The sequence below is a fragment of the Antechinus flavipes genome, chromosome 5, assembly GCF_016432865.1.
Source record: "Antechinus flavipes isolate AdamAnt ecotype Samford, QLD, Australia chromosome 5, AdamAnt_v2, whole genome shotgun sequence".
NCBI classification, from domain to species: domain Eukaryota; kingdom Metazoa; phylum Chordata; class Mammalia; order Dasyuromorphia; family Dasyuridae; genus Antechinus; species Antechinus flavipes.
The window spans coordinates 113,404,033-113,431,414 of NC_067402.1; the positions used below are offsets into that span (position 1 = coordinate 113,404,033).

At 42.4% G+C, this 27,382-nt stretch overlaps 2 protein-coding genes across 6 annotated transcripts in view; one reads left to right on the forward strand and one right to left on the reverse strand.

Annotated features, from left to right (window-relative positions):
- COPG2 (COPI coat complex subunit gamma 2) overlaps positions 1–481 on the forward strand; it is a 37,469-nt gene extending 36,988 nt beyond the window's left edge. For both annotated transcript variants that reach the window (XM_051963139.1, XM_051963138.1), the window contains exon 24: positions 1–481. In XM_051963139.1, the coding sequence (XP_051819099.1) occupies positions 1–131 (131 nt within the window). In that variant the 3' untranslated portion in view covers positions 132–481.
- MEST (mesoderm specific transcript) lies at positions 380–27,382 on the reverse strand. 4 transcript variants are annotated; one of them, XM_051963143.1, is made up of 12 exons: positions 26,802–27,373; positions 19,661–19,815; positions 12,392–12,471; positions 10,926–11,003; positions 10,704–10,840; positions 9,969–10,027; positions 8,119–8,159; positions 5,239–5,309; positions 4,711–4,812; positions 3,287–3,363; positions 2,267–2,330; positions 380–1,585 (listed from the first exon to the last, which is right to left on the reverse strand). In XM_051963143.1, exons 1-12 carry the CDS (start codon positions 27,203–27,205, stop codon positions 1,468–1,470), a joined length of 1,386 nt encoding a protein of 461 aa, XP_051819103.1. In that variant the 5' UTR covers positions 27,206–27,373; the 3' UTR covers positions 380–1,467. The 4 variants fall into 4 exon arrangements, with proteins under 4 accessions (XP_051819103.1, XP_051819107.1, XP_051819105.1 ...); XM_051963147.1 differs by having other exon boundaries at positions 26,637–26,893; XM_051963144.1 differs by having other exon boundaries at positions 1,463–1,585; positions 3,287–3,433; positions 26,802–27,382.

Here is a 27,382-nt window from a genome sequence, read left to right on the forward strand (position 1 = left end):
GTGTATACAGAGGTGGCTACGACTTACTGGTGAGGTCTAGATTGGCCTTAGGAGATGGAGTGACCATGCAAGTGACTGTGAGAAGCAAAGAGGAAACACCTGTTGATGTTATCTTAGCTTCAGTTGGATAAATTTTTATCTAAGCTTTGTAATTAATGCACTCTCCAGTCAGTTGGCTTTTTTCATGATTTTGGAAAGTAAATGTCTAGGCAGATCTACTAAGCAAATGTCTGTCCTTATGTCTGTCCTTATGCACGTTGTTTTTATTCCAACTGCTCAACTTCTTTACATTCCTTGCTCTAACTTATTGTGTCCAAAAGCGCCTGGTGGAGTTGAGAACTTGTGTAACCCAAGTGGTGGGGAGGAATCCAGAGTCCACTTTTGTCAAAATTCATTTTTATTAATAGAAAATAAACGATTATTCCAGTTTCAAAATTTGTTATACTTGAAGTTGCTAATAAAAAAGACTTTAAAATACAAATGTTCCTGCTTCACTGAGACATTGCAACTGTAGCTAATAAAACAGGATCCAGCACCATTTGTTTTAAAAGGCCTTTCAGAACTTTCTACAAATTCTTTCTGTTAAACAGGAAAAACCAGGCTAAAAGGGAAGGCCACTTGAGCATTCTTCATAAAAGGAATTCAACAGAGCAGATTGGCTTGGGTGAAAATCTCCTTGCAGGATAAGGACACATCTTTTGAAATATCCTTCTAAACACTGAGGTATAAACAGACGCCATCAGCTGAGAATCTTGTCTACATATCAGCCGATAGAAGTAGTTCTTTTCACAGATATTATTGATCCTTCATGCCTCAAAATTTTAGGTAACTCTGAAAACAGGATTTAATTTGACATATAAAAATTAATCGTATTTAGTAATTCATTAGATTCACTACTTAGCCACAGAACATAACTTGCTGGTTTAGTGTCTTTATAAAAAAAAATACTTACTTACAAATAAAATGTAACTCAATCTGTAAGATGTACTTCAACTATAAATTGCACTTTAACAAGATGGTAAAAGAAATCCAAAAGCATGACCAAAACAGAGAATCTGGCTTGCCGTGATGCTACATGTTGGTTATAGAACATGCAAGCATATAGTTTAAGAGAAGTTGGGAGACTTTGCATAATTGCATGATTGTGTAATTGGGAATGAAAGTGCCATCTTCAAATTCTAAGAGTCCATAACTTTGAAACCTTTGGTATAAAAGGCTTTTTGTTTGAAAGATTTGGGAGGGTCAATTAGAATTTCGAATACGAAGACATTACCAAGTCTTTTTGATCCATAGCCTGAACAGGAAGTGGATGGGACACAAGAGATAAAACCCATTGAAGCTCATGGTGTTACTTCAGGGTATTGTTTAGTGATGGGAAATAGTTATGATCTTTCTTTGAGGCATCAGTTCCTAATTTGAAACTAAGACTGAAAAGGAAATAAAGCAAGGAAAATAACTCTTCCTCCTTCAGAAAGAGTTGATGAAGTTCAAATATGCATTCAGAAAACCCATAGGATCCTCAAGTTGTGGATAGTGACTAATGTGGTCATCCAGAATCGACACTGTGGACTGGGGTAACATTTTCCTATTGAAAAAGAATGTAGAGGTGAAATGTTCAAGCTGGGCTTGGATGTTCCAATAAGCAATAGCTTAAATAAATTAAACCTACAACAAATTTCCACATAGGAATAAAACCCATTTCTTCAAAGTAGGATAGCTTTGAGCTGGGGATGAGATAAGAAGGCATCAGTTACTTTCATGGGTTATATTATATAGCAGGAGTAACAAGTAAAAGAATTATTTGTTTTAAACTTTAAAACTTGATCTGATCACAAATGCATTGTTTCGTATAACTGGACTAACCCAAGTCACAAAACAGTCCCACCCACTCCAAATGATTTGGAGAAGGAGTACATTAATTAGAGGAAAATATCCTCCGTTTCCCCTTGCAGCCCGATAGGCTCAAGTTCCTAGCATGTTTCACTTTGACTACAAACAAATGTCAACTTTACCTGCCAATATCCCACAACAGTTTTCCTAACTAAGCAAGATGTGTTCAGGGAGATATGCGATATCAGCCAAGGGAATTCTATTTTGTTTTTTCCAAGCACTGTTGGGTTTAATGTGAGGAGTATCACTATCCAAGCCCTAACTTACTTCTTCATGAACCAACCAGGGAATCTAAGACACATCTGATGGAACATCAGCTTTGTTTTCTCTGCACCCGAACCTGGCTGGCACACAGCTATTCCCAAGAGCCGCTTACCTGTACAGATTCATAAATTCTGGATGAGGATTCACTGGATCTAATGGCCCATAGATGAAATGAACTGGAAAGAAACAGGTAAAGGGTTAGAGGCCCTTTACCCTCCATTTCAAAAACCCAAACCAGAACAAAAACTGCCCTCAGTACAGTATGTCATTCTTGGCCTATTCTTCTTGCCCTCCAGAAAAGAAAAGAATTAACTCACTGTCTTTTATTAAATAGATTGCAAGAAGCTTCTAGCAATGAGGCAGCTAACCATGTGGCTCATTCATAATACTTCTCCCCTCTAGTGGTCTATTCTGTATCTGAATATCTCCTCTTTGTAGAGTTCTGATTCTTTTCAAAAATTCAACATTAATATTATTTCATATTTAATATTTAAACATTTTAACCTATCACTAGACTAGTTGGATTTGATTTTTCTTTGACATGTAAATCATTGTTGAATGCCTACTATGTATTTAATAAGGCAACCCTAGAGAGGCTGGGTTTACTTGATTTAATTAATTTTTAAGTATGTATATATATGGCTGAAGAGACTAATCCTTGCTAAGTCTGTATCCCATGGCTGCCATTCAAAATAATTATTGTAGTAACCCTAATGAGTAAATAAATTAAAAAATCATTTATAAGCACGTATTTGTGCCAAGCACTGTGCTAAATCCTGGGAATATAAATAGAAAATTGAGATTGTCCCTGCTCTAAAGAAGCTCATATTCAAATTAGAGGAGACAAAATATATGAAGATTCAGTGACAGGAGGATAGCAAAATCCAGACATACTCTAATAACCCTAATTATCAGTGATCAGCAGTGGAGTCTTCCACTTTTTGGTTTCTTAATTCCCAACAGTACTTTGCTGTTGTATTTTCTTACTTTCAGTTTACAGAAGAGTATATTTGTTTCCTGGTACTGGGTTACCATCTCATTTTGACTCTTAAGGACCTGCCTGATTTCCCTGCAGGTAGGATGCTTTACCTTAAGACCTAAAATTTAACAGAGACAATGAGGGAACACTTACGAGGAACTGCCATGGAGGCGAGAGCCCCTACCCAGCGGTCTCGATGCTTCTTCCTCTGGTTGATGTACTCTAAGAGACTTCAGGGACAGATTAGTGAGAGTTGGTGTGTGAGCCAAGGAAAGCCACACTCTAGTGAGACCACAAGGCCTAACATAGACAACAAGGCATTTTAGATTGTTAGATCTTAGGGAAAGTTGGCATTTGCCCCCACTCGCCACATTTATTCCTGTTAAACTCCAGAACCCCAAACAGTTACTTAGTAATGTCAAAATTCAGTGGTTCTAGAAAGATATCAAGGCACAGATCGAACTCAACATGATAAATATAAAAAATGACAACTGTTACTCATCAGGGATGCAATGAAAAACAGATTTCTCATCCCATGCTCTTGGGAAAACAGATCCTTCCCATTTTTTTCAGTTGGGTCAGTACAGACACTCATAAGATGATCATCTATGCCCATGATCATTTAGAGTCATAGGCTTTTAAGGCAACAAGATACTATTTGAAGGGAACTTAATAATCCCAGACACCCCTAACCTCCTCCTTCCATTTTATTATGAGCACAACTCTGTATGACAACTCATATCTAGAAAACAGGGAAAAGAAACCTTTCCAGTATTATCAGAAGAGACTAATTTCTAGTGTGGATCCCTTTTCTTCTCAGCTCCAAGATGGCATATAGGTGAACATGGATCATCAATTCTTAGTATAAATACTTTTTCTTTCCCACTAAGAAAAAAAATTATACTATCATCTCATGTTAAAAACAACCTTCAAGCTTATAGATCCCGTGTGGAAAATAGATTGTTTCTTGTAATTTCCAACATAGACATCAGTTAGAACTTGGAGATAACAAGACAAGGTAGAAGCCACATTGAACTCAATGGCAGAAAATGAAGCCTTGTTTCTGGAATGTCCAGATTTTCAACATCCTCTCTGAAAACTGCCAAACTCTGATCCGTATCCAGACATAGGATCTGGATAGACCCCCATAGGCTACCTGTGGCAATATCCTCAGCCCCAGTGGTTGAAGAAATTACAATGTGATAACATTTGAGCAGAGACAGCAAGTTCTCAAGGATATAAAACCTTTTTAAGAGGTTAACATTAGCAATTATGTAGAGAGGAACAAGACTTTGCTAAAGGTTAGGTGGAAAGTTCCAGACCAAACTGAGATTAGAATTGGCAATTGCTTAATTAAATTGTCTTTGGCCACGAAGGCCTCCAGATCAAGATTCCCTCTGTTCCCATTTTCTCTCTTTTCTAGCAACTTCCCAAATGAATATAAAATCAAACTAATAAGTGGTATTCCTGCTGTGACAAGATATAGGCCATCCAGGGAACAGAGTGGAGGTGGAGGAGGAGAAGCCATTTTCCCTTTAGTAAAACATCTGATACTAAAGTGAAAGTGCATCTTTTACCTGTCAATGACCAGATTGCCATCATTGGTTCGAATCCCAGCCCACATGTCCCACATCTCAGCTTCTGAGGGCCGTGTGTATGGTCCAAAGACCACTGCAAGGCTGAAAGATCCCCCAAAATTGAGAGGGTGGGTAAGTAGGTATGAGTAAAACTTCCAGTATTAGTTTCAAGACTATTGCACAGTGCACATACTATCTAGTTACCACTTTGGGTCACTCCCTGCATTAGAGGGAAGAGATTTGGGAGCATCTTTACACTCCTGAAAATGCAAACCAGTCCAAAGCAACCTCCCCACAAGTCTCTCAGCTCTCTGCTCCTCAAAGCAGTGGATGCATCAGGGCCCTTCGAAGTAGCTGCTGAGGTGAGGGAAGAAGGAACTGGACCTGGCCATTTATACCCCACCCCTTACCCTCCAGATTATGAACTTTCCAGCCTTACCACTGAGGCCCAAGATTGAGATTGGCAGCATTTTTGATTCTAATGCTTCCCAAAAAACAGCCTCAGTGTTCAGGCACAGAGCAACTCACCCCCTAGCAAAGAAGAAGAAATTCATCAGGCGAGTGAGAATAGGAGATATCAGGCCTCCATCTTTAAGCAGCTGTAGGTTTAAAAAAGAGAATAAGATGAAATGAAACAAAACAGGACAAGGGGACTTTTTACCAGGGCATTGGGAACTTCAGCCTGTTTGCCTGGGACAAAAAGGATTTGAACTAAGCCTCTCTATATCTGAAAAATGGCATTTCTTTCCTTCCTCCCTTGGAGAAAGAACAGCCTATTTCTAACTCCCTCTAAGGGGGTTCATGGCAGTCTGATGAAGCCCATGTACCCCTTCACAGAATCAGCCTTGTTAAATGCAGAACATATACAGTAAAGATTACAAAGGAAACCAGTTACACTGAAATAAAGATATAATTTTTCTTCCCCATTCAAGTTCACATGGATCTATTCATGGATCCTAGTTCCAGAACCCCTGCTCTCGGACTTGACTCTTAGACACTCAAATTCCAACTTGAACCTGAATTTGGATGAGGAGTCCACTGGGCTCAAGTACAGGGCTTTCTTATATAAGCCACAGACATTCATCTACATATTCATCCCCCCCAAAAAAACCTCACTCTCAAACAAAGGATATTTTATCAGGGTAAAGACAAATGAACAATTCATCCACATGAAAAAATGTTCAAAAATCTGAGACATTAAAACCACTCTGAGGTTCCACATGGTACCCATCAGATTGGCAAAGATAATAAGAAAACCAACTCACATTAACATCATTGGTGAAAAAAACCTAAGCCACAAGCCCATTGATTTGATGCAGCAGTTGCAAATTGGTCCAACTTTTTTGGAGATAATATAAAATTATAAAGAAAATTACAAAAGTGGGCATACTCTCTTCGACCAAGCAGTCCTACTTCTATAGCCAACAGACATTATTAAAAAGATGATAAAGGTACACGTATGTACAAAAATATTCATGGCAGCATTATTTGTAAGATCAAAAAAAAAAAAAAAAAACCTAGAAATGATCTAAAGTATCCAACAACTGAAAAAGGGCTGAACAAATGCAATGGAATTATGCCCCCCTATAAGACAATTAGGCTCTAAAGAGAGGTGAAAGTGGAACTTTGGCAAAGTTACCCTTAAAATCCCTCATAAAATAGACTATTATCTAAATGTCACAGTAGATAAAGAATCCTGAATTGAGAGACCCGAGTTCAAAGTCTTCCTAGAACACATAAAAGCTATATGACTCACCCATGTGCCTCAATTTTTTCATCTGTAAAATAGGGATATTAATAGCACCTACTTCCCAGGATTGTTAGGAGAATCAATGAGATCACATATATAAAAGTACTTTGCAAATCTTCAAATGCTATGTAAATGATAGCTATTATTACTACAGTATCTTTAAATAAGTGTACTGAACATAGGAGTTCTTTGAAGAAGGCAATCTCAGGGAACAATTGGATCTGAGGTGGTTGTCATGGAAACAATGCAATATAAATTTCACTTTTCACTACACTCTGCCCCCTCCCAACTAAGCTACTGATCAGTAAAAGACTGGGGCCAGAACTTCTCAAATAGGGGATGAGGGGAAAACTGGTAAAGATTTAGTTGGCAGGAAAACTGATTGTTAGGGAAAATATATTCTCAAAGGAGCCTGACATCTAAATATGATGATTTTAGAAGATGATCCCCTTATCCCCACATAACTGTTTCTTCTCATGATTTATCAGGAAGCTAGAGTCCCTGGAGCAATTAGCAGGGGACCTCCTAGATGACCAGGAAGGCTAGGAAGGACAATTAAGGCTCTCTCTTTCATCACTCTACCAACCTAAGCAGAATGAACATGTCTTTGCTTTATGATATGTCACCCTAAGGAAAGTCTGGTGATGAAGTGGAAAACTGCAGGATCTCACTTGGCAGCAGGCTTCCATTCTGAGACACGCCCAGGGCCTGAGACTGCTTGTGAGGGACCAGCTGATTCCTCTCTCTCATCTCGTGCTCTCTTAGGGCAAAAACTGAGTGGAATAATGCACATATAAACAAAATGGCAGACCATGGGGATTTTTAGAGTCTGTTTTTTTCCTACAGTGATTCTGTATAGGTTAATAGCATATGATCTGCAATGTTCCATCATAAGAAGCAATTATGAAGAACTCAAAGAAATATGAAAAGACTTGTATGAAGGAATAGAGAAGAAAGCGAACTCCAATGAACAAAATACACATCATGTAGTTAAAACAGGAGTTCTTTTTTTGGAGTCATAGATTCCTTTGACAGTCTGATGAAGACTATGGATTCACTTTCAGAATCATGTTTTTAAATGTATAGGAGGATTAACAAATAAAATCAATCATACTCAAGTTTCTGAACCTCAAGTTAAGAACCTCTTAAAAACTAACAGCAAAAAATCCATGCTAGAGACACAGAAAAGGCCAAGGAGAGATTATAAAAATTTGGGATATGAACACTTTTGTCAATATTAGTTCCTTTTAACTAAAAGTTAGGAATTAATAGGAGAAACTTGATACATGCAACTATTTACAATCTCTTGTCTCCATTTTGCATTTCATTTGTCTTTTAAATTTTCCAATGCTCTTGCCCAAATATAGAAATATTAAAATAAAATGTTTATGTTAAAAGCAAAATCCACACAGGTCTTCATACAGGCCATTTCCAGAAGAAAAAGAAGGAAATGGAATACAGTGTTTGTCCAAAAGTGCCTGCCTAAGGTGAAAGATGAGCATCATGGGAGCTGTCCTTCCTTCTCAAGGTTAGGAAGTAATCTCATTAACATCTATGCATCATGAGAGAGGCCACAGGCCTTTACAAAGGATCCCAAAAGACTCAATTCTGTACAAACAGAGTCTCAGATTAAAGATTCACCCAGTGGACTGGCCAACCTTCTGGAGTAAGGTGGGATGGTGAGTCTCAGGAAAGATACCTGCAAGAGAGGCAGAAAACTTTCTCTTAGTCACCCACCAACAACTTCAGCTCAAATGAAAGTCCACGCTTCTGTTGGCACCTGACACCCATTTTCCCCTGATTCCTCCCCTTAGAGCATTTCACTGAGAAACAAAATTTTAAAAAATAAATAAAAACTAGGGTTACCTTCAGAGATCTCTTAAGTATTTTACAATCAATTATGTCACTCTCATTAGAGATGACATTTTAGCTTCCTCTGGTCTCTTTAGCAAAACAGAGAGAACAGGTTACTTTCCTCTGTTTTGGATGAAGAAACTCCCAAGGAGCAAAAGGAGTTCATTGAAGACTCCTCAGCCTACTTCAGAGGCCAGTGCTGCACTCTATGTTCCATTCTATTCTAGGGACTGCTGTGCCCTCTCCAAGTGGACGCCCATCTCCCACTGCGTCCGTAAGATTAAGAGCACTGAGGCCTTTAGTCGGAAAGACCAGAGCCCAAATGCGGCCTTGGACACTTACTAGTGAGTCATTTAATCCTTGTTGGCTTCAGTTTTCCCATCTGTGAAATGGGGATACTAGCAGCATCCCAGAGTTGTTGTGGGGGTAAAATAGTACTTTAGCACAGTGCCTAGTACATAATAGGCAGGACAGAAACATTATCACCAGTCGTTGTCATCATTTCTGTTGCAAAACATATGTTTTCTAGTATATACAAAACCTAGGAGGAAGAGGTGCTTTCTATTTCCCCGTTTCTCCTTGAGATGATGAAGGAGCCTGCTATTCCCAGACACCAAACACCTGTGCAAAAGCCATCCCCCATCAGATCCCCCCATGTACCCCAGTTCTGGCACCTGCCTCAGCTGTAAAACAAAGGCGTCAGACAGGCCCTCCCAACTCTACCATAAACTACTTGTCAAAGGCCATGTAGCTTAAAGAAAAGACCCCAGGCATGAAAGGGAAACAATAAGTGTGAATCTCCACTCCGACTCATCAGGTGGGTGGCCCTGGGCAAGTCACTTGGTGCTGTAGGTCTCAGCTTTCTCATCTATGAACTCGTAGGGTTGGATTGGAGGAGCCCATCCCCCAAGATCTACCCTCAAGATCCAAATCAGGTGATCAAGATACTACCTTCTGAAGAAGTCCATCCCTCCTCTGCAAATGGTTCTCCCTATTCCAACCATAAATTAACCTATATTGTGGAGGTGGGCATCTTATCCATCCACCATACTGTGAGATCTGGGATGACAAGAACAATTCCCTTTTACATTTTTGCATTTCCACCACACTACACACGGTAGGTGTTTGTGTTTGTTGAAACATATTGAAAATTGTTCTTTAACTGATAGGTTGCTTGCCTCCTTGATGAGTAAGGGGAGGGAAAGAATTTGGAACTCAAAAAAATGTTTAACATGAAAAATAAACAATATATCTTAAAACAAATTATAAGTAAGTAGCAAGTACTTTACTCCTAAAAAAGCAAAAATGAATTCTCAAGTCAGTGGAACTCCTTTCCTCTCCAATTCCCAACAATCATCTCCTGGTCAAAAGAATGCATCAAACAGGGACGTTGTTATCCCTTCTACTGCTCTTTTTCTGTGTCTTGTACATAGTAGGCTATTTAATAAATGGTTATTAAATTGAACTGAACATGTCTGGCAGAGAGTATTCTGGGAACACTGAACTTTCAATCATGAAACTGATTTTGATTTCACCTAAGGAAAATCTAAGTGCTTGCATCTTATGCATCCTGAGTCATCCAGCCTTCTAGGCCACAACCTGGCCAAGCTAGGCCATCCCCCAGTTTTCATCATTGCCAACTCCAGGCAGTTACCTCCATTTGACAGACAAAGGCTGTTGATGAGAACCCGACCAGTCCGATTATGCTTGTACCTAGAGACAAGGAAAGGGAGAACCATTCAATTTCATTCCTTCCACAAGCACTTTGTGTCCTACTATGTGCACAACACTGTGCTAGGTACCAGGGAGCAGCATACAAAACAAGGCACCGATCCCAGCCTTGAGTGCTTACTACAATACAAGGAAAAGCACTTGAACCAATAACCATAATTCAAAGTAGAAATGATTAGCTATAAAAGAGAGGAAATTATATGTTCCATGTGCTAGACTATGACGGCAGGGCTTCTGCCATCTCTCTCCCTGCCCTCCAAGCACAAGTGCATTGTACTTTTTTGTTAAGTCCCTTCAGTCATGTCCAGCTCCATTTGTGGTTTTCTTGGCAGAGATACTGGAGTGGTTTGCCATTTCTTTCTCCAGCTCATTTACAGATGAGGAAACTGAGGCAAACAGAGTTAAGTGACTTGCCCAAGGTCACAAAGGGTCTGTAGTCAGATTTGAACCCTAAAAGGTGAGGCTTCCTCACTGTAGGTCTGACATCCTATCCACCACACTCAGCATTGCTTGCTGAATGAAAGAATGAACAAACCAGGAGCAGAAGGCTCAGGTCAGTAGAGCAGCCGAGGCAAGCAGTCCAGTGGTGTGAAGGGTTAGACTTTTCTCTGAAAGCACACAGAAAGGAGAGGGTGAGGAGGCTGATCACTTCACTGACCTGTAAAGCAGCTCCTGAGCCACAGTATCCCCATAGTCATGAGAGAGAAGGTTAATTCTCTGGTTCTGAAGTCCCAGGTGTCCCAGCAGCCCCTCCACAATGCTGGCCTGCTCAAAGATGGAGTAATTATGGGGTCTCTGCAAAGAGGGGGGAAAAAAGCATGAGTGTGAGTCTTCCACTGGGAACCATACCTGGTAAAGGTCCTCCACAGATCCCACTTACTGGTTTGTCACTGAAGCCAAAACCTAGGAAATCAAGGGCAATCACCCGGTGAAACCTCTGGGTCAGGCCTTCCCAGATCTGTGAGAGAGACAGAGGCATGAGCAGCCCAAAGGCGATATCCCCATCTTACAGACCTATCAGGCCCTCCCATAATTCAGGTGACCAAGCAGAGCCCCTTCCTGGGAGCAGCTTGATCCCTAAGGTTTCCTTCTGTAGGAAGTAGAGTCCACTGTTTTCCCATTAATTAATTCCCAACCCTGTTGTTCTGGGCAGTAGCTTTTAGGACCATCTGAATGACAGGATTATCAATACTTCTCTTATAACCATTCCATAGAAGGGAACAACAGCTTGCCCTGAGTTTTAAAAGGAGCTGATGACAGAGATGGGCTTAAAACTCAAGACTTCTGAGTTTTCTAGTCTTCTATTGAACTACAGAGCTAAAGGAATGAATGAGTAAATGAAACTGTAATCCAGTCATGCAAATTCACTGTCTCCCACTTCCCACTGAAGGAAGCTTCCCCAACTGCCACTCTATGTTCAGGGACTGATGGGTGAAGGGCACACTATTTCTTAGCAATGGATAGAGAGTCAAGCCCATTTCAGGAAAAGCTCAATTCAAATACAGACTCAGACATTTAGTAGCTCTATGACCCTGTGCAAGTCATTTAGCCACTGCCTTAGTTTCCTCACCTGCAAAATGGAGATTATATTAGCAACCAACTCCAAGGACTGTGGTGAGGATCAAATTAAGATCATTAAGCTCTTAGCACAGTGCCTAATATGCAGTAAGCACTCTGTAAGTGCTAGCTATTTTATTATTACTATTTAGTAAGGGCTAAAATGGCACCCATACTTCTGAGGCTTATCCAAGAACCAGAGTCAGTTCCTTTTTCCTCATGAGGAAGGGACCTGAGAATAGGCTCAAGGTTTTGAACCCAGCAGTCCTTCCACTACCCTCACTGTTACCATAATCAGAATGAAAGCTGGTGGTAAGACTAATTCTCCATCTCCTCTTGCCCTTTTAGATCCTGCCCCCGACCCCCAATGCTAAACTCAAGCCCCCATCCTCTACCCCACAAAATTATTCAACATTTATTTTGTATTTGGTAATTGGTATGCTTGTTTCCCAGGTAGAATGGAAGCTCTTTTTGAGCTTTCATTTTTTACTTTGTATCCCCAGCCGATGAGCGCACATAGCATCTGGCACACAGTAGATGCTCAATTAATGCTTGTTGATTAACTGCTCAATATAGATTTCTATATGAGACTGATTTGTGATTAATGGTTGTTAATGAAAAGATCACAGAACTACACTTTGAAAAAAAGAATCTTTTTCATCCATTGTCTACAAAGTGTCCAACTAGACGTGGGCATCCTCGGATTTGGTTTGTATTTTGTTGTTTTGACCACCTTAGTGTGCAGGCTCAGGAGTCAGTTTCCTTGATCCTGGGTCTCTCTCATCTCACCTTGCACCAGTCGTAGCTAGAGGTTGGAAAGCCGTGTAAAAGCACCACTATTTCTGAGCTCCCAACTGCACCCCATGAGTCTGAGAAAAAAGAGAGAAGGGAAGGAGGGGTCAGGTGGAAATCCCACAAAGCAACCATGAACCCAATGCAATTGCCCCAATTTAAAACAAGGTGGGAATGCAGGGATTTTCTCAGAACCAACAAAGAGTCTAAATGTCAGACTATTTAGAAACAAATGCAGATTTGTTACTGGCAAGTTCAGGATAGCATTCAGTACATGGCTTTCCTCTTCCTCCATTAATGAACAGAATTTGGAGTTGACTTGCCATGTATGCAAATATTGGCTAGAAATGTGTTATGAAATTGCTCTGACAAGAGTCTGCTTGTCTTCCTGAAATCCCGAGCCTTAGGAAGCCAGAGGTACCAGATCATCTGTAGACTCAAACACCAGGCACCAAACACATGATAATTATGATGATAACAACAATTAATATTTGTATAAGGCAGTTGAAAAGCATGGTATATGATAGAGTGCTGGGCCTGAAGCAAGGAATAGGGGCTCAGACACCCACTAGCTGCATGACCCTGTCTGCCTCAGTTTCCTTATCTGTAGAATGAGGCGGGGAAGGAAATGGCAAACCGCTGCACTATCTCCACCAAGAAAACCCCAAGGGTCATGGAGAGCTGGACAGGACTGAAACCACATTTGTGAAGCTTTTCAGGGTTTGCAAAGCCCTTTACAGGTACTTCACTTGATGCCTCCCCCCACAGCCCTGAAAAGTGCATCCTACTATTTTCTCCATTTTACAAATGAGAAAGCAGAGCCAGAAGTTAAGTGACTTATCCAATGTAGGCTTATATAGCTAGTAAGGGTCTGAAGGCACTTCTGGACTCGATTCCAAGACTACAACCAACATTCACCACCCTGAGAAGCCAGGCTCTCTTGTGGGTGAGTTTAAGAAGTGAGCTCAAGATAGGGCCAGGGAGTTGGCCATGCTGGCCAATCCCATCTAACAGGGGCTAGGGCGGGGGAAAGGGGGGAGCAATTGCTGGCATCTGCCCACACGGGGTTTCGGAGTCCACAGAAATGCTGAGCTTCAGGGGCCAAAAGAACTGTTCAAGATAGAAAGCTGAGCCTTGTAGGAAGCCATGGATGCTGGAAGTCAGAGGGGGCAGGGACCACCTGGCAGGCTCAGGAGGGGGTCATGGTAAAGGCACATGGAAGAGGAGAGGGAGGTCTGGCCTTAGGAACAGCCAAAAGGACAGGGCCGCAATGTCAGCCACGTAGAAGGGGAGCGGTGGAACAGATGGGAAAGGCAGGAAACCCAAGAGATTTTCTATTTGATCCAGAAGGTGACAGGGAGCCACAACAAGTTAGCTATTGGGTGGAGGGGCTGACATGGTCAGATGTGTGCTTAACCTGACAGCTGAGAGAGAACAGGCTGTAATACTGACACTGGAGATGAGGATGCTAATTAGAAAGCCACTGTGGTAGGCCAGACAGAGGGGATGGCAGGCTGCCCCAGCAGCCAGAGGCAGCAAACAGGAGGGGGAGTAGGGCATGGAGGCAGCCACGGACCAGAGATGCAATGAGGGTAAAGGAGGGATCCAGCACAGCCTGGAGGTCGCAGGCTGGGATGGGAAAGGGCCTGGGAAGTCCAGGAGAGGGAGGGGAGGGGAAAGATGATGGGACCATCCATGGGACAACTATATGCATGGAGGTCATAGAGCCAATTCAGGGGAGAGACAAGGGATGGATGGGATGTGTTTGTGTGGAGAAAGGGAAGGAGGGAGGGAGAGACAGAGGCAAAGACATGGAAGAATGAAGGGGGAAGGAGAGAATGGATGGAAGGGGGGAGAGGGAGAGAGGCAGAGGGGGGAGAGGGGAGGAAAGGGGGAAAGAGAGGAGAAAAAGATAGGAAGAGGCAGAGACATGTAGGAGTGAGAGAATGAAAAAAGGAAGAAAGGAGGAGGAGAGGGAGAGGAAAAGAAGGTAGGGAGGAAGAAAGAGGACGAGGAGGGATGGAAGAAGGAAAAAAGGGAGGAGGGGAAAGAGGGTATATGAAAAGGGGTAGAAGGAGAGGGAACAGAGGGAGAAAAAGGAAAAAAAAACAGAAAGGGAGAGGGAGAAAAGGGGGAAAGAAAAGAAGGGGAGCAAAGGTTACAGGAGGAAGGGGACATAAGAGGAGAGAAAGAGAGGAGAAAAAACATGGAGGGAGGACAAGAGGGAGATTTCTGTGTGTGAACGATGAAGCCTTCAGAAGTTCACAAGAAGATAGAGAAGCCGGAGAGAGGGCCAAGATACAGGCTTAGATGAGCACAATGAGGAGGCAGCAGAGGGATGATGATCTTCATTCAAGGGTCCTCAAACTTTTTAAATAGGGGGCCAGTTCACTGTCCTTCAGATTGTTGGAGGACCAGACTATAGTAAAAACAAAAACTTTATTTTGTGGGCCTTTAAATAAAGAAATTTCATAGCCCTGGGTGAGGGGGATAATCGTCTTCAGCTGCTGCATCTGGCCCACAGGCCGTAGTTTGGGGACCCCTGTAATCTAAATGATTTGGAGAAGAAAATAAAACCAAAACGGGGCAGCAGAGAGAAAAGGAAAGGCAAAGGAGGGGCCCACATTCAAAAGGAAGGAGCTGAAGGTGTCTAGGGTTACAGAGAGAGGGCAAGGAGAAGACCTGGAAAAGGCCATCAGAGTTAGCATTTGGGAGATCCCTGAACCTCAGGGGAGGGGGGAGGTCAGGAGGCAAACCAGAGGTCAAAAAGGGCATAGGAATGGAGCTCTAGGCCCTTGAGACATTGAACGTAGAGCAAGGTGAAGGGAAGTGTTTTGTGGAAAAGGGGAGCCCAATTTTAGGCATCAGGGAGGAAGCCTATAGTTAAACTGAGATTAACTGAGAGACAGAGATAGGTGGGAGGTGGGAGAGATGTTGATGGAGGAGACAGAAAAGGATCAGATCAATAGTGCTCGGAATGGGTCTAGCCGTGTGATAGAGAAGAGCTGGCGACCAAGGACAAACAGCAGAAGAAAGGATTGAAGATGTATATCAAGGACTTTTAACCTGGGGTCTGTGACCATTTAAAAAATTTTTGATAATTATATTTCAATATAACTGGCTTCATTTATAATTCTATGTATTTTATTTTGTGCATTTAAAAATGTTATTCAGAGAAGAGGTATACAGGCTTTTCCAGATTTCAAGGGGTCCATAATTCCCCACAAAGGTTAAGAACCCTGATATTGAAGGATTTGTAGGTTGGAGTACAAAAGATGAGAGAGTTCAGGACAAACTACATCCATTTTTTTCAGTTTTACTATAAAGAACTTTTTTAAAAAACATCTTTCTTGATTCTGACCTCCTAAGCCTCAAAGATAATTATGTAACATAACCTCAGATGAACTGTAGAAGAAACTGACTGAACACACAATCAGCTAGCTAATACACAGCCTTAGCACAAGAAAAGCCTGTCCTGGGGTCACCCCGGGCTTCTATAGAGACATCTGTTAGTAGGTGCCAGGTGAAAAAGGGTAAAAAAAATACATTTATCACCACAAGGCACACACAATGATGAGTATTCTGGGCCATGGGACAGGGATTTCACTGGGGACTTCACATTCAAAGAAAACACTGAGTTGCTAAGGCTTTTGTATTTCTATAATGAGAGATAAGAGGGGAAGGAAGGAGGGAGGGAAAAGAGAACATGAGTTAGATGGCAAATAGGGAGAAACAAAGAAGGTGATAAGTGAGGAATGGGAAAGGAACCAGATAGAAGGATGTGGGAAGAGAACAAGAGAGAAAGGTGAGGGGAGAGGAGGTGAAAGATATGTACCTCACTATTGTCTATACAGAAAAGAATGCCAGGCTGAAGTCAGGAAGACTCGAATTCAAATGACCTATCAGATACTTACTAGCCTCAGCTGCTTCAGTTTCTTCATCTGTAAAATGGAGAAAATAACAGCACCTACTTCCATGATTGTTGTGAGGACAAAATGAAATATCTCTAAAATGGTTTACAAATGTTAAATGTTATATATAAATGTTAATGTATGTATATGTTTGTCTATACATATGTATATATGTATACATCCTCTGTATACATATCCTGTAGAGGATAGCTAACATTTTAATATATATATTATATGTACATTGCTCTCTCTCCCTTCTCTTGCTCTCTCACCCTTCCTGCCCACTGCCTTTAACCATCACCCTGGAAATAAGCCACAACTATTGAAGACCCAGAAAATGAAGTTCTTGCCTCTAAATTCCTGGCCACTGTCAAATGGCTTAACATCAGAAACTGATATGATTTTTATAAAGGGAAATGATGATAAAAAAGAGGCATTAATATCTGCTTAGCTGCTCAACCCTAAGGACCATGTGGCTGCCTCTAAAAGCTTGATTTTAAAAGTCCAAACAAACAAACCATAAACCTGCATCAGAACCACAGTTCCAGAACTAGTCACCTAGTCCACCTCATTTTACAGATTGAGGAAACTGAGGCAAAAGAAACGGAGGCCAAATGACTTGTTCAAGGTCACAGAGACAGGAAAATTTAAACTCAGGCCATTTGCCCCTAGAGTCTCTTTCTCCAATGCCAAGCTCCCAAACCTTGTTTGCCTCAGTTTCCTCATTTATAAAATGAACTGGAGGAAGAAATGGCAAACCACTTTGTTTACCATAAAAAACCCCAAATGGCATTATAAAGAATCGGACACAACTGAAAAACATGACTGAACAAAATGGATTTTTTTAATGTACATATATACACACACAGATATAAACACATATTTATACACACACACACACACATAAACACACTCACAAACATAACTGGGACTAATCTGTGCTACAAAGTTTCTCTGTAACTTGTCTGGAGATCAATAGTTGACACAAATGTAGACTTTTAAAGGTCTAATTTGAGTTGCACAGGCAACCTGGTGAGATAGGTACCACAGAATATGGTATCTCCATATTCCTGATGAGGAGACAGAGATAGAAAAGTTAAGTGATTGGACTACAGTCCCCCAGCTAGTGTCAGATGAAGGTCTTCCTGACTTCACTTCCAGAATTTAATTCATAATCACGTGGTGCCTATCTAAAAAAGTTTTTAGCAATATGGCCTTTGGTAAAAAGTCTTCTTTAAAGAGTCCTTCCAGCCTTGGGATATTTCATGGACATCATGGGATGCGAAATTCATTCATCTGACATCCTATATATTTTTCATGATTTATGCAAGCACTGTTAGAGAATGAAATGATCCCTACCCTCAAGGAAGCTACATTCTTGGGAGCCGTTCTGATCCCAAGGTACCGTGCCAAGTGCCATGGAGGAACATTAGGGACTTCCCCACCCGCCAAGAAACCTCCAAGAAGCTGAGAACCAAAGAAAACCGGAAGACAAAGCAGATAAGAAAGGGAGGGAAACGTGTCCAAGTGGACAAGAGCCCCCAGCCCTGGGAAAGCTCCATGCTGACATCCAGACCAATATTATGGGGAGGGGAAGAAAGGAGGGAGGACAAGACAGATGTACAGAGACAAAGAAAGACAGAAAGATGGAGAGGGGGAGAGGAGAGAGAGAGAGAGAGAGAGAGAGAGAGAGAGAGAGAGAGAGAGAGAGAGAGAGAGAGAAAATGGAAAAAAGGAAGGAGAGAGAGGAAAGGGGAAGAGAAAAGGAGAGGGAGAAGAGGACATGAGGAGACAGCAGAGGAGACAGAGGCAGGAAGAGGAAGCAGAAGAGAGAGAAAGACAAGTGAGAAAAGGAAAGAAGAAAAGGAGAGGAAGTGAGGGGAGAAGAGATGGGTGGGGAGGAGAAACTGAGGGAGGGAGTGAACTAGTACTTACAAATACTATTTCATTTTATTCTCAAAACAACCTGGGAGGTACTGTCCATATTTTACAGATGAGGAAACTGAGGCAGGCAGTAAGTGACTTGGCCAGAATCACACCGTTACTAAGTATCTGAAGAAGGAATTGAACTCAAGTTTTCCTGACTAGAGGTCTCACATTCCATCCACATTGCACTAGCAGGAGAGCTAGAAAGATATATAGATATAGATATGTATATATAGTATTTGCTATATATATATATGCTATATACATATAGCACATATATAGTATTATAATATAGACAGATATATATTTTATATATAGTATTTCCTTGTACACATATTAATTCCTCCCCATAAAACGTAAGCTACTTAAGAACAGGAACTGTCTTATTTGCTGCCTTTATCTCCCCAGAGTCTGGCATATAGCAGGTACTTAATGAATGTTTGGCAGATGACGAATGAATGAATGAAGAATAATATTCACACAAACACACACATACATACACAGTGAGGAGGCAGAGGAGGAGAATATCATGACCAGATAATTAAAGCCTACAATTTTAAGTCTATAATGGCATGACAGTCATGATTATGGAGAATATTGGACTTCTTAAAGTGCACCATATCCCATGAGAACTCCCTTTAACTCTAAAAGGCTAAGTTTAAAAAAATTAAAGTTAGGTACTCTTCACACAGTAAACTTAAGGGACTTCTTATCCCCAAAGGAAGCATGGCCTGAAAATATGAAGAGGTTCCAAGAGTATTGGGATAAATTAATGGATGACAGATCTGGCATGGATTATGAAAGGAAGCCAACAATGTTCAGAGTCACAGGACTCTGAGTGGAAGGAACCTTAGAGTCATCTACTGTAATGCTTTCATTGGTGTGTAAGATGTTGAGATTCAAACCCAGTTCCTGCCATTCCAATGTCCCTGGATAAAGGGCATGCTTCAGAGCCAGCAAGTCTAGGATACACACTGCTGTGTGACTCTGGGCAAGTTGAAATTAAAGATGATACACTTTCAAAATTCTTCCATTGAAAAATAATATTAAAACCCATTATATATATTCAGTCAGACAACAAGCAGATGCTGCATTGGTAGAGAGAATGTCGTTATATAAGTTCTTTTTGTCAATTAAATAAATGTCTTATTTAAAAAAACAACCCTGATAATTCACTTAAATAAATGCTTATTAAACACCTATTATTTCTTCCCATTGAGAGTTCTCTTCCTACACTAATGAAACCACAGGTCTCAATAAAAGCAAAAGAACGTAAACAAATTCACCCTTGAACGATGTTGACAGCAGAGGTACAGAGGGAAGCTGCGGGTCACCACAAGGAACTTCTCGGTGGCTCTGCTGGGAGCCCTGCAGTTGCATCCCTTTGTCATAAGCATCCCATCTGACCAGTTCCCATCCCAAGCCTCACCTTGATAGAATATGCTCCTGTCCTTGTATGTGAAGAACCTGCCGGAAGCTTTCCAGGAGTGAAGTTCCGGGGAGAGCTGGGGGGGAGGGATGTGCAGGTAGACAGCAAGAAGGGGAATGCCCAGGAGGCCCACCTGGATCCACCACTCCTTCATCCTGGGGGGAGACCAGAGACCCAGGATGAGCCCCAAACCGAGGTGAACGCCCACAGCACCCCTCCCTAGGAAGGCTGGGAGGAGGCTGACCACAGACCCAGGCAAAGAACAGCTCTGAAGCCTGTGGCAGGTAATGTATTTTTATTAATGTACATGTATTATACATGTATTAACATACTTTTCTTTGCCTCCTCTATGCTGAGGTAAGACAGAGATCTGCCTTACTGGGCTGCCTCTGAAAACTTGATTTTAAAAATCCAAACAAACAAACCATAAACCTGCTTCAGAACCACAGTTCCAGAGCTAGTCACCTAGTCCACTGCATTTTACAGAGTGAGGAAACTGAGGCAAAGGAAACAGAGGCTAAATGCTTGTTCAAGGTCACAGAGACAGGAAAATTTAAACTCAGGCCATCTGACCCCAGTCTCTTTCTTCAATGTCAAGCTCTCAAGAGAGAAGGACCTATTTGCTTAAAGTAAAAGGACTGAATAGAAACATTTTTTGAACCTCCTCAACTGCATTTTACCAAGTCTTCCAAAGAGGAAAAATTATCCTTTCCCCTTCAATTTACTTTATGAATTCATAAATCTCTCCTTCCATTCCCTCACATGCCCCATTAACAGATAATATATTTGCTAAAAGGAAAAAGATAAAAATGGTTGAATGATTTTAAAATGAGAGTTCCATTCCATATATTCAGGCCTTATGTCAGCCATTCTCAAATCTTTCAGTCTGGGAATCCTTTTATATTCTTGAAAATTTTTGAGGCTCCCCAAAGAGCTTCTATGTGGATATAACTGTCAATATTTACCATATTCAAAATTAAAACATACATTTTAGACTATTTATTAATTCATTTTAGGATATCAAACTCATTACAAGTAAACCTTAAAAAAATTTTATTAAAAACAATTGTATTTTCTCAAATTAAAAAATGAGAAGAGTATCATTGTTTTACATATTTTTGCAAATTTCTTGAAAGTCTGGCTTAACAGAACACAGCTGGATTCTGATAACTGTTTCTGACTTCAATCTATTGCAAAATGTGGTTTCAAATGAAGTACTTGAAGAAAATCTGGCCTCCTACAGATATGTAGTTGGCAAAGAAGTATTTTAATAGGCAAATAATATTTTAATACCACTATGAAAACAATTACGATGACTACCCATGGAGGATTCTAAGCATCCCAGTATCTGATGACGATATTTTGAAAACCACTGCCCTATCACATTCCAATCAATCAACAAGCATTTAGTAAACATCTACTATGTACCAGGCACTATGCTAGGGACTTGGGATATAAAGGCAAAAATTAATCTAGTTCTGGTGTCAAGGAGTCTAGCTAGGGAAGAGGGAAGGGGAGGGAAGAAAGAGAAGGAGGGAGAGAGGGAGGAAGGAAAGAAGGAAAGAAAGAAGGGAGGGAGGGAAAGAGGGAGGGAGGAAAATAGGAAGGAAGGAAGGGAGAGAGGGAGGGAGAAAGGAAGGTAGAAAGGAGGAAGGAAGGGAGGGATGAAGGAGGGAGAGAAGGGAGGGAGAGATGAAGGAGGGAGAGAAGGGAGGGAGGGAGAAAGGAAGAAAAGAAGGAAGGAAGGAAGGAAGGAAGGAAGGAAGGAAGGAAGGAAGGAAGGAAGGAAGCAAGGAAGGGAGGGAGGGAGGGAGGAAGGAATAAGAAAGGGAGAGAGGGAGGGAGGGAGGAAGGAAAGGAGGAAAGGAGGGAGGGAGGAAGGAAGGGAGGAGAAAAGAAGGAAAGAAAAGAGGAAAGAAAGGAAAGGGCAAAGGAAAGGAAAGGGAAAGAGAAAGGAAAGGAAAAGAAAAGAAAAGAAAGAAGGAGGAAGAAGAGAAGGAAGAAGGAAGGAGAGAGGAAGAAAAGGAAGAAGGAGAGAGAGAGGAAGGAAGGAAATTAAGAAAGAGAAGCACTATCATTTGAGGTTAAGATAAGGAAAAGTCTTATGTAAAGGTGGTGTTTGAACTGATTCCTGAAGGAAACACGAAATTCTGAGATAGAAGTGAAGAGTTTGTGTTCTCCATCTAATTATTCATGCTATGATTTGAGAAAATATGGCAAAAACAAGTTACTCAATTACAGAGTTGGCTGCTATTTATCCTAAGGTAAGCAGCTTTGAAATTCCCCAGTGAATAACTAATCTCTAGGGGAGGTCTGGGCAGTGGATTACATAGTGACTGTCCTTTCTCCACTAAAGTTTATGGAACTTACTATTCACAGTGTTTCTTAGGATTTCCCAAAGGCAGAGCTGAAACTTGGAACAATCCAAGAGAAAGTGTTAAGTTGACCCATGTGCAGAAACCCAGTTCCTCTGACTGCTGAGTAGCACAATGGATAAAACACCACGCCACAAATCAACACGGGAATGGACACTTAACTAGCTCTGTGACCCTGGGCAAGTCACTTAACCCCATATGTCTCAGTTTTTTCATCTGTAAAATGAGCTGGAGAAGGAAATGGCAAACACTCCAGTATTTCTGCCAAGAAAACCCACAATGGAGTCCCACAGAGTTAAACACTATGACCATGTCAATGGAGTTGGGGATGGGAGTGGAAACTACAGAAACAAAAATAAAATCATCCCTGCTCCTTAAGTCAAAAGCCTCAGAGAATAGGTCTGGTATAATCATGAAACTGTCTTAGTTTTCCCATTTTATAAGAAGGACAAAATTCACCCCAATACAAACAAGAAGCCAGTTTACCTTATCATATGAACCTCAAGAAAATCACTAGAAGTGAAAGGGAGAGGAGGGGAGGGGAGGCCATGTTGTCACTATGATCACCTATCCCTGTGCTTAGTCATGTATATTTGTAACTTCCCTATCAAAACTGAAAATGTCAGTTCCCTAAAGACAACCCCATTCTTTAGTGTTGCAACCCCCTAACTACTAACTGACTGGTGTCTGCAGCAATCCTCCAAAGGGGAGAGATCCAAAGAGATACAACAGTCAGAGAAGAAGGCGGTGACCCATATTCTGCCCCCATCATTGACCTGATTTCTGCAATGGACAAATATCTACCAGTCTCCAGAGGTCACTCCTCCTTCCATTCCAGGCTCTGCCAAATCAGCCCTTGATGGCTTCAATATTGGCATTCCTGTGACCTCAAACACCCTGGTCGTCCAATTCATCAGCTTCTTGAATTCCCATGACCTATAGTTCCATTTTACCCTTCAGAGTGCTCAACCTAAAAACCTAACCACAACCTAAAACCATTCCTTCTCCATGTTCTTAAACTCCGAAATTCCTTCTCTATGGTCATAACTTCCTCCTTAGCGAGAACTCCCTAGATCTCCTCTCTTTTCAACTAGTCTTCATTCTCGTGCTGTTACTACAAGCTCCAGTTTCTTCATCTCTCTCTGTTCTTCCCATTCTACCCAGCTCTTTCCTTTTTCTTTCTGTCTTTTTTTTTTTTTTAACAGTTCAATTAGACACTGTTTTCTACCCTGGAACTCCCTAACTCTCTTGCTCCCTTCTTCTTCCATTCATACTCTGCTAATCCTCATCCCTGAGTTACTTCCAGAATCCGAACCCAAGGTGGTAAACATGACTGGCATAACTTTATCACACAAGGAATAGACCCATCTTCTTTTTTTTTTTTTTCAGACTCATTTTATTTTTATTTTTTTAAATAACTTTTTATTGACAGAACCCATGCCAGGGTAATTTTTTACAATATTATTCCTTTCACTCACTTCTGTTCCTATTTTTCTCCTCCCTCCCTCCACCCCCTCCCCCAGATGGCAAGCAGTCCTTTACATGTTAAATAGGTTACAGTATATAGACCCATCTTCTAAAAATTAATATTATGTAATTTCAACTGCACTCCTTAACCTCCTTGGCAATTTTTTTTTATTCATCTCTAGAGGACTCTCCTCATACTGAATATTCCAAATCTTTTCCACTTTTCTCTACACCCCCCCCCCCAGAGGTTTACTGGGAAAAGCTAGTCGATCCATTGCAAAATCTCTCCTCTCCCCTATATTTTACCAGTCTTCTGCATTGCTCCAGTCTCTGAGAAAGAACTGATCCTCTTACTTGGCTTAAGGCTTCTAATTTTGCTTTGATCCTATCTCCTCCTAAGCTTTGCCTGATGGATCATTCTTTCCTACCCCACTTCCCAAATTCAATCTCCTCCTTCCCAGCTATCTACCAACCTACTCAGGTCTCATGTAGCCTTTAAAAAGACTTCCTTAGCCTACCATCCCCTGAAGCTATAGTCTTGTGTCTCTTCCTCCATAAGCTCACTTTTTAAGATTACTGGACTATCTTAAGGAACAGTCTGTATACCTTCTCTTTACTCTTTCCCTTAGCTTCCATAGGTTCAATTAACATTTCCTCAAGTCAATTCCACTTATTATTGGGAAACCATCTAATTGCTTTGATCCTCTGCTTCCTCATCCTTAATGCCAGGAGACATCTCTACTCAGATATCTCCTGGCCACTTCAAATTCAATGTGTTAAATGGAACTCATTGCCCCAGTCTGCCCCCAAATTTCTATTCCATTTCAGGCTCTGTCAAGTCAATCTTTGATGGCTTCAATATTGGCATTCCTATGACCTCAAACACCCTCATTCTCCAATTCATCAACTTCTTTAACTCCCATGACCCAGAGTGCTCACTCCTAAGATTTCACCACCACCAAAACCATTCCTCCTCCGTGATCTTAAACTCTGAAATTCCTTCTCTACGGTCATAATTTTCTCCATAGCCACTGCAATTTTCTACTTGTGGGTGCTATCAGCTCCCCAAACTACCAGGTACCTTAGAATCTCAAGACTCTTCCCTGTCCCCCTATTCAGTCAAGTTACCAAGTCCCATCAATTCTACCACAACAGCTACTGAAACTGTCTGTTTCTCCCCACATGGCCACTACCTGGGTTCAAGTCCTCATAGCCTTTGGTCTAGAATATTGTTTTTGAGGTTGTTGGTTTGATTTTTGCTATTTGTTTTTGCCAGATCTATGTAGGAAGGGCCCATCTTCCAAGATAGATAGACAATTTCTCTGCAACTTTTGAGTAGCCAGGAGCTGAGAACCTGGTTCATTTGTCCAGGACTACACTGCCTCATTTTTGTACGAAGCCTCTCCAATTATTGAAACAACCTCTTCTGTGGTTTTCTGAATTCCAGGACCTCACCTCACCCCTCCAATCCATCCTGCACAATTATTTTCCTAAATTACAGGTTGGACCATGGCAGTCCTCTCCCCTTTGAAAAGTCTTCAGTGGTCCCCTGTTTTCTCAAAGATAACCCTAGCTTGTCTTTCCACCTTTATTTCACATTATATGGATTCTAAGTCTCAGACACACTTCATTCTAGTCATTCCTACAATCAGGGCTGTGCAACTATTAGATTTTTCAATGCGAATATTAACAACTCAGAACTGCTATAAGTCAGTGCTGGACTTAACTGTTTTGTTGATTGTCTAGACTTAAGAAAGTGATGGGGAAAATGTTAATAATGCAGATTAAATTTTCAAAAACTTTTTTTTTCTAGAGAGCCAGCAGTTGGTAGAAGTTTACCAGCACACCTAACTGATATTTCATTTTCTGGGTCCTCTATCAACCAGGCAACACCCTCCCTCCAAATACCTGGAGTGGACTTCCTCTTCTCAGTGCCACCTCTCAGAATTTTTCTCGAGCTTCAAGATTCAGCTCAAAAGCCACCTCTTCCAATCAGTTTTCTCTGAGCTCCTCCATTAGTGCTTCTTCCCACCTCAAATTATCTTGTATTTGCTTATCTGTGAACATGTTCTACCCTTCCCCCCAGGAAGGCAGAGACAGTTTCCTTTTTCACCTTGTATCCCCCAATCTCTTGCCCCTTGGAGGAACTTACTAAGTATTTGCTGAATCAAACAAACTGAATTCAAGTATATAGTCCATGCAGGGCCCTGAATAACTGGCATTACAGTAATCCTGCACGGTATTACCAAACACAATCTGTAACATTTCGCACACCCTGTAGCATTGCCACACACATTCCATACCTCACACACCCTTTTGCCCTTGCCAAATAGTTTAATGCCCAGAGTGCAAGGGTATTGTCCGACTAGGAAGAGTAGCTATCCCAAACCAAGTGACAAGGAAAGGAGAGAGGGAGAAAGAAAGAAGGGAAGGAAGAAGGAAGAGGAAAGGGAAAAATAAAGGCAAAGAGGTAGAGGACAAGGGAGAAGAGGAAGGGGAGGAAAGAGAAGGGGGCAGAGAGAAAAGGGAGCAGGGCTAGGTCGGGAATAAAAGAAGAAGGAGAGAACAGAGGGAAAAGGGAACAGGCAGAGGGTGGGGAGCAGGGGGCTGACAGGGGGAGAGGAGGGGAGCAGGGGGTGCTGCCAACGGATAGGAGAGCTCGGGAGAATGGGGGACAGAAGGGAGAGGGGTAGGGGACGGAGGGGGGAGAGCAGGGGGAGAGGGGCAGGGGGCAGGCAGTGGGGAGAAGGAAGGGGAGCCGAGAGAGAAGCAGGAGCAAGGAGAGGGGATCGGAGGCAGGGGGAGAGGAGGGGAGCAGGGGGTGCTGCCAACGGATAGGAGAGCTCGGGAGAATGGGGGACAGAAGGGAGAGGGGACGGAGGGGGGAGAGCAGGGGGAGAGGGGCAGGGGGCAGGCAGGCGGAGACAGGTCTGACAGGGAGAGGATCAGGGGGAGGGGAGCAGGCAGCAGGCTTGTCTCAGTCCCCTTGGTCTACGGGGCCATTTGGCTCCTGCAGGTAGCAGCGCATTTAGGTCCGAGGGGCACTCAGGTCGGCCGAACCCGCGTGACGCCACACTCGGCTCGGCGCGCCTGCCTCCCCCCATGCAGAAGCCTGGTCTTCGTTGCCCACGGACCTCGGGCACTAACGCTCCGGCCAAAGGGCACCGAGGCTCCCGCGGGCGACGGCCGCTTTCCGAGGGCCCGGCCCCTGTCCATCACGCCGCGGTGGGGAATATTCTGGGAGTGCTCCCAGAGGGCTCCCGGGGCCGTCCCTGCCAACAGCCCTCCGCGCCGCTCACCTGAGCTCAGGTCCAGCCCCAGAGCGGAACGCCGTCCATGCCCGGCCGGGCGCCGCCTGCGCACGCGCCGTCCGCAGCCCCGAGAAGCCGAAAAGCTTGTCCTCGGACTTTGTGCACAGTCCCGGGGCAAGAGCCCGGCGGAGCCACCGAGCTTCGGGCTGCGGGGATAGAGCGTCGCCGAGGCGGGCCCCGCTCTCCCACCTCTCCCCCACCTGACGTTTTCTTCCTCCTTCGGGTCTCCAAACGACGACGCCACCTAGGGGAAATGCGAGGCCATGACAGGCCTTCGCAGCACCCATTGAAAAACTGGAGAGGAATCGTTGAAAGCCTGTCAAGGCTAAATAGGAGTTAAGAGCTGGAAAGAACGGCGCTTTAAGGTTTGCAAAGCGCTTTACAGATATCATTTTGTCCCCACGACAACCCTAGGAGGCAGGTGCTATAATTATCCCCACTTCACTGATGAATACCCCGGGTTTCAAGGAGGCAACTTCAGAATTGGGGTATTTCTGATTCCCAGCCCACCACTCTTAACTTCCCTGGGTCACCATGGATGGTCACTGAGCCCAGCCCCTTCATTTTAC

Coding starts and splice junctions, on each gene's coding strand:
- MEST (XM_051963143.1), bottom strand. CDS start 27,205: ATGATATCTGTAAAGCGCTTTGCAAACCTTAAAGCGCCGTTCTTTCCA. Junction 10,841..10,925: donor TTGGCTTCAGTGACAAACCA/GTAAGTGGGATC, acceptor CCCTCTTTGCAG/AGACCCCATAATTACTCCAT. Junction 10,028..10,703: donor GCTCAGGAGCTGCTTTACAG/GTCAGTGAAGTG, acceptor CCTTGTCTCTAG/GTACAAGCATAATCGGACTG.